Source organism: Oratosquilla oratoria, chromosome 31 (assembly GCF_046742065.1).
Source record: "Oratosquilla oratoria isolate Oo_2021 chromosome 31, ASM4674206v1, whole genome shotgun sequence".
NCBI classification, from domain to species: Eukaryota; Metazoa; Arthropoda; class Malacostraca; order Stomatopoda; family Squillidae; genus Oratosquilla; species Oratosquilla oratoria.
Genome location: NC_134807.1, coordinates 47,331,932 through 47,339,431, shown reverse-complemented (window position 1 = coordinate 47,339,431; position 7,500 = coordinate 47,331,932). Strand labels below are relative to the sequence as shown.

At 41.5% G+C, this 7,500-nt stretch overlaps 1 protein-coding gene across 2 annotated transcripts in view; it reads right to left on the bottom strand.

Annotated features, from left to right (window-relative positions):
- Nucleotides 1–2,879: 2,879 nt before the first annotated feature.
- Nucleotides 2,880–7,500, bottom strand: part of LOC143041546 (uncharacterized) — a 209,428-nt gene continuing 204,807 nt past the window's right edge. For both annotated transcript variants that reach the window (XM_076213543.1, XM_076213544.1), the window contains exons 7-9: nucleotides 6,662–6,768; nucleotides 6,157–6,527; nucleotides 2,880–6,031 (exon numbers count right to left, since the gene is read on the bottom strand). In XM_076213543.1, coding sequence (XP_076069658.1) covers nucleotides 5,234–6,031; nucleotides 6,157–6,527; nucleotides 6,662–6,768 — 1,276 coding nt within the window. In that variant the 3' untranslated portion in view covers nucleotides 2,880–5,233. The remainder of the gene's footprint in view (nucleotides 6,032–6,156; nucleotides 6,528–6,661; nucleotides 6,769–7,500) is intronic.

Here is a 7,500-nt window from a genome sequence, read left to right as displayed (position 1 = left end):
ACTACTTCAAGTCTTGTGTGCTACCAAATGTATCACGGAGTGAATGTCAGCTTCCCGTGGTGCAAATATTGGATTGTATTTCTTCGAGTCCGCATATAATTAAAGATTAAATAGATTACAATACTTATACCCCGGGATTCTGATGTCGGGTGTGCAAGTGGTGGTAGCCCACTAGGCTTGAGATGGTTTAGTGTCAAGCGGCCTGGGTTTCGAACCCTGTAGGCAGAGATATCTAATCAAACTGTAGGGACGAGTATATATATATATATATATATATGTATATATATATATATATATATATATATATATATATATATATATATATGTAAGTGATGGCGTGAGATCACTTGATCTCTTTTGGAGGTCACCCCTTGGTACAGTTTGTAGCGCTAGTCTAGGCCTCAGGTGTAGTGTCACACGGCTGAGGGTTCAAATCCCGTAGGCAGAGATAAGCTGTATATATATGTATATATATATATATATATATATATATATATAAATATATATATATATATATATATATATATATATGTGCGTGTGTGTGTGTGTGTGTGTGTGTGTGTGTGTGTGTGTGTGTGTGTGTGTGTGTGTTTGTGTGTGTGTGTGTATGTATGCAGTTTAACTCTAAGCCATCAATATCGAGAGACTTACGTTCGTATACTTACCAATTGTACTATCATAGTGGAGATGGGTTGAACGCAAAATTTCGTGTATGTGTATGTAACTCTAGCATACAAATATATATGAAAAGGTGCGCTCAACATATATCTCTCTTGATGGCACAATCAGTTAAATCACTAACACTTGTCACGTGCTGGCTCCCGTTCGAGTCCTTGGCCGTACCACGTTTCAATTTCTGCATGCTGGCCTCCGTGAGTCTCTCGATGTTGATGGTTTAGAATTAAAGTGTATTGTGGTTGATAAAAAAGTATATCTGTTCACTGGGACCCATTCAGTGTTGTAAAAATACTTTCCCGCTTTCGTATACTTACTAATTGTACTATCATAGTGGAGATGAGTTGAACGCAAAATTTCGTGTATGTGTATGTAACTCGAGCATACAAATATATATGAAAAGTTGCGCTCAACTTATATCTCTCTTGATGGCGCAATCGGTTAAATCACTAATACTTGTCACGTGCTGGCCCCGGTTCGAGTCCTTGGCCATACCACGTTTCAATATTTGCATGCTGGCCTCCGCGAGTCTCTCGATGTTGATGGCTTAGAATTAAAGTGTATTGTGGTTAATAAAAATGTATATCTGTTCACTGGGACCCATTCAGTGTTGTACAAGTACTTTCCCGCGTTCGTATACTTAAAAATTGTACAATCACTGTGGAGATGGGTTGAACGCAAAATTTCGTGTATGTGTATGTAACTCGAGCATACAAATATATATGAAAAGTTGCGCTCAACTTATATCTCTCTTGATGGCACAATCAGTTAAGTAAGTCACTCACACTTGTCACGTGCTGACCCCGGTTCGAGTCCTAGGCCGTACCACGTTTCAATTTCTTCATGCTGGCCTCCGCGAGTCTCTCGATGTTGATGGCTTAGAATTAAAGTGTATTGTGGTTAATATAAATGTATATGTGTTCACTGGGACCCATTCAGTGTTGTACAAATACTTTCCCACTTTCGTATACTTACCAATTGTACTATCATAGTGGAGATGGGTTGATCGCAAAATTTCGTGTATGTGTAAGTAACTCGAGCATACAAATATATAAGAAAAGTTGCGCTCAACTAATATCTCTCTTGATGGAGCAATCGGTTAAATCACTAACACTTGTCACGTGCTGGCCCCGGTTCGAGTCCTTGGCCATACCACGTTTCAATTTCTGCATGTTGGCCTTCGCAAGTCTCTCGATGTTGATGGTTTAGAATTAAAGTGTATTGTGGTTGATAAAAATGTATATCTGTTCACTGGGACCCGTTCAGTGTTATATATATATATATATATATATATATATATATATGTATATACATATATATACATATATATATATATACATATATATATATATATATATATATATATATATATACATGTATGTGTGCATGCATGGATATGTGTGTGTAAATATTTCGTTGAACAAAGGATATCTTTTGTGTGCGTAATATCTCCTGGAGACAACTAGAATAGATGTACAAGCAGTGAAAGGAATTAATCAAGATAAATTTTTCCTGTAGTTGTTGAGGTGGGTTTCACTTGACTGAATAAAATTATCTGGCGGGTGGTGACAACCAGTACATATGTGTAAATCGTGAATAAAAATAAAATGGTTAAGCCAATCATGCAATCTATGCATTGCTCATTTTAATAAATTATTATAGCTCAATAATTGCATTTCACAGAAATAGAACAGTATTTTAATAAATTACGTGAACGCTACCTACCGAATTACGTGACTTGGCTACCTCCTGTATAAGAGGGAAAAACTCTTGGTGTATACAGGTAGATAGCCGTGCACGATGAACTGCACGAGACACAAACTGGTATGATAGAAGTTAGGATTTATATTTTTGTATTTGCATTATACTTTTCAAGTACCATATGTTTGATATACTTTGTATTGTATATATTAAATAGTATTTGGTACAAAATGATAATTCATGCTGCACATGTATTATTAAGTTTCACACTACATGCAGTATGCGAAGTGTTCTACGTGTTAAAATGTTTTTATAGCAATAAGCAGATATTGTGTTGTATGTGGAATAGCCTAGATAGCGTGCATGTCCTATAATTTTTCATAAATTTTAGTTATCTTCTTTAGCTGAGTGTATTCTAGTACTAACGTCTTTTCGTTCATGTATGCGGTTTTGAAAGAAATATACAATCTTTGTTCAAGGTAGATAAAAGCAATAAAAACTGTGATTACTTTATTATACAGCTGGCAAAACTCAACTGGACATTAACTGCATCATCTGAAAAAGTAAGGTTATGTGCTGCAAGGTAAACATATACATATCTTTACATATCGGCGATGAAATTAGTTAACATAGAATGAACCATAAACTTCTGTCACGTATAGTCTTTAGAATATTGTATAAAAACTGGTGATAATATATTGCACATTAGATACATTGCAGTAAAGGAAATTTTAACATAATATCCATGCAACCTTATATATCTCTATTCCTTTTTATTATTCACATCTTGGTCCATTACTTAGTTGCTGTGCATCCTAAGAATAGAGTTGTTTTGCCTTAATCTATACATATATCTATGAATATTACACATTCGAAACATTTGTGAGAAATTATAAGAAATTATACGTGGGTGATTGCATCTTGTAACAAAAAAATATCACATTACTTCTCGTTGGTACATCAGTAACAACAACGAATCAATGATAAACCAATTAGATACTTTTACTTCAACAAAAGTTCCGGATGAGTCAGTGGTCGTGCATATGCATCGAACGCTTCATCCGTAATAATAAATATAACTTTCACACACCCAAAAAGAGAAAAATAGAAAAATATTTCTTCATGGAAAGTACAGATTTATAAAATGTCCAAACATTAACGATTTTGTCAATTTTGTATAAAGAATTCTATTCGAAGTACAGTACATTCGAGTATCTTTGACGTTTTTGAGTACCTTCCTATTCTTCATGACTGACCTCAAACATAATGACGGTCAGAAGTGCTAAATAGTGAACAGCAGTGGCAGAACAGCACCGGGCTAAGTCTCTAAATTCTATGACATAACTTTCTACAAAAAGATATCTACAGGACATCACAACTATTTGGCAATTGTCCGCCAAACGCAGCAGCAGTTATATTGGTAATGAATATAATGAGAATGGCATCAAGAGTAGAAGAACAATAAGCTTTAGCCTAGCAGTCTTAACATTAATAAACCTCTTGGTAACAGGTGGATGAAGTTATCATATATTTTACATTCCTATAATATTTACAGAAAGAAAATGAGTATGAATGATATAGAAAGAACACTAGGTTGCATCTGCTGGGTCTGGCGTCTATGGACAGGCATATATCACAATAATACTAACATTTGAGAACGAATTCATACACCGGCACTCGTGGACTTGCACACGTTTACAATCACCAACAAAACTAAATAAAAACCAGTTAAACTACTATGGCCCCAGTGTAGATGAGGGAATAATACACAGGTGAATAATCATAGCTATAACGAGTGGGCAGCGTCGCGGGAGGGGGAAGGAGGGGTGGAAGGATGTCAACAAGACTGGTGTCGTCACGTGACACTATAGGCGACGCAGTCAGTGATAAACAAAGATTGATAAGCGTTGAGTGGCTGCTCGTGTATAGTGTTGAATCCTATGTAGTTTCATCTGTTACTCTAGGGAATCATCTGTTGCATCTGAGGTACACAGTTGGGAGAATCTGTATATAATACTAAGCTACAGCAGAATGCTTTGCCAAGCGACCCTGCAAGCTTTAGGGGAACACATTTGGGTTTCTTGTCCTCTCTCGGTGAAGCAAGCTTGTCCTCAGTTTGATCTCTAAAAATAGGTATTACTACGAGGAAATTTCAGGCATGATTGCTCTTAAAAGTTAGTGCATGAGTTCAAGTCATGGATGCTCAGGGAAAATCGATCTGCATATGCTGATGCACAGAATATGGGGTAGTTTACATATGAATAACCAAGATGTATTTAGAGTTGCGGAACTTCTGATGAAGAGGCACCCTAATGCATATCCTTCAATATAGTAACTGCGACAAAATGAATTGTATTTTGTAAAATTCCAATGAAAAGTTAATTGGCACATGTAATATTTATAGTTTCGTTGACACGTCGCAATCAACTTCAGGTTATCTTCTTCCTCGGTCTCGGTCGCCGGGACCGGGCGAAGAACCTTGAAGCCGCATTGTTAAAGAAGAAGAAGAGTCGTCGTCGATATCGTCGACAGTAGTGTCGTCGTGGGAGGGACCTCCGAAGTCTCCCGGTCTGGCTCCGAAGCCATTAGTTGCCGAACGTGGAGCCTCTGGGTCGCGAACTTTGACTTGTATGTTATGTGTGAAATGTTGATGGGATGTGCGGTGGCAGTTATGATGGGAAAAAGTCATTACGGAAATTGAATTACACGCGAGTACACTAATGAACAAATGCACATGGTATCAGTAAATGCACAGGCACATGTGTGCATGTGGGACGTACGTACGTGCGTGTGACAATATGCCATACAGTACAGTCAAGACTCGTGAGTCGTTAGGAACAGGGAGGCACTGCGCGACTCAAAGGGCACGATGGGCATGGAGAGGTCGGTGTGCTGGTGGTGCGAGTGTGTCGGGGCTGGGCGTGCTGCTCTCGGGACTCGGCCACATCCCCCTGGACGGAAGATCGCTGTACCACGGAACGTCCAGGCTCGGGACGTGTTGGTCCTGCGCGGCCGCCGCCGCCTCCCTGGACTCATGGGCGGAGGGCTCGAAGGTGAAGACGTGGTGCTTGGTGGGGGTCGTGGCCGAGTACGGCGGTGTGATGAAGGGCGAGTACTCAGGGTAGTCCGGGACCACCTGCGTTGGCGACGATTTCCAGCCGTCGATGTCGTTGTCGTCCTCGAGCTCGGGAGCGCTGGCGCCAGTGCTCGTCATACCCTTCTGTACCACTGCTGGCGTCGCTCTCACCGCGATCGGGGCTGCCACGGCGACACCACCGCTCTCGGTGGCAGGGTTCGAGGCCGTCGTGGTGGAGTGTCGCCTGGAGCCCTTCGGAGAGTCTGCTTTCTTCGACGTCTTGGAAGTGACTGGGGTGCTACTAGAAGCTGAGTGTGTCGTCGTCTGGGTGCCGCTCATACTAGATGAAGCTGTGGTCGGAAGGCTGGTTGAGTTGTAGTAGCCCCAAGCTGGCTCTCGCTTGTAGTCGAGGTTGTGGTGGAGTCTGACTGAGTAATGGTGTGGGTAGTGCTGCAGGTGGGCGTAGGCCGAGGGCGTCGCAAGGGAGTAAGTCGTCGTGTGTCCGGCTGTAGGCGTGTGGGAGTGATGGCCACCGTTTAGAGTCGTGGGGTTCATGTACGTAGTAGCTGCTGCTTCTGCCTGGAACAATATCAAGAAGGAATAAGAATGGAGGTAGGAGACAGAGAGTTCTAGTGTAACAATATCACCAGAGAGCAGAAAACACCAAGACAGCGATACTCTTCTTTTCAGGTAGATGCGCTTACCTGGTAGGTCATGACAGGAGGGTAGTAGGCCGCAGCGGCATGCATGCGCTGCGCGTGCGCGGCCTCGTAGGCCAGGCCGTATTGGAGTTTGGACTGCATCGTGTAGTAGTGATACAACCAGGAGTTGTTCCTCAGGACGTTGGCTTCCCTCTCACTCAGAACCTGATTAGTGGCCACAATCACCGGCTGCTGTTGCTGCGTCTGGGTCTGCGTCTGGGTCTGGGACTGGGTCTGAGACTGGGACTGAGTCTGCTGCGTGATGTCCGAGCTCTCCTTGACCTGAAGGACGCTATGGACCCAACGCCAAGAACCTCCCGCCGCTTGCAGCCGCACCAGTACAATGCACGACCGATCCTGCTCGCTGGACGTTACTGTGGAGAAGGAAAGTCTTCATCAATCAAAGAAAGGTCTTTCGAAGAGATAGAATATGTGGGAAGCTGTAACTGGCACAACACGACATCCCAGAAAACGGGGATTTTTGGATAGCCTAAAGACTTGGACTTACTGAGTCTGTGTTTGCTCTGGGCCTCACGCATGTTCTCTGGGTGTAGGAGATGGTACCACGAGACTCCTGCAAGGGATCCTCGGCTGTATCCCAGATAGAACTCACCACTGGAAGAATAAACGGAAAAAGTGTAAACTGCATATTCTCGTTCCTCGGTTAAATGAAAAGCATATTTTACAAAATTGATTGTTGCTAAAACACGACAACTCTAATAAAAAGATGGTTAAACACCGCACATCTAAATAAGATTGTCTGATAATAAAATCCACTGCTAATTGAGTTAAATACATTTCCTCCATTATTGCAGTAAAAAAAAGGCTCGACTAACTGAAAAATAACGAGCTAGTGAACCTATTTTTTTTTATTAATAAATAAGAAAGTCGCCCCCAGCTTGTATAGCTGGGGTGAGCTGCAGTCATAGGCAGCGCTAGGGTCAAGCTGGACTTATTGTATTAGAGCGTATGGGAAAAGTAAGTACACCATGGTGAAGAACACTGTAATGATTATCTTAGTAATTGCGTAAAACAGAACTAAGGAAGGTGAAGAAAAGCGGGGTGCGTCCGCGGCGATGACATAAACATTAAAAGTAATGTGACGTCGTCAAATCTCATTTTATGACAAAGTCTTTGGTGAAAGACGGACGTCTACACCGAGGCCGTGAAAGGACAAACGATAATGGGTGTTTAAGTGGCGGAGATGGTAATCTCATTGCCAGTATCACTCTATGTAATGGGACACGAGGAGGCGACGAACATTAGACAGCGGCGTTTGTAGTGGTTTAAGAAGAGCGAAGACAAATTCATTGGTAATTTTGATGGCAGTGGTTGTAATAATAACAA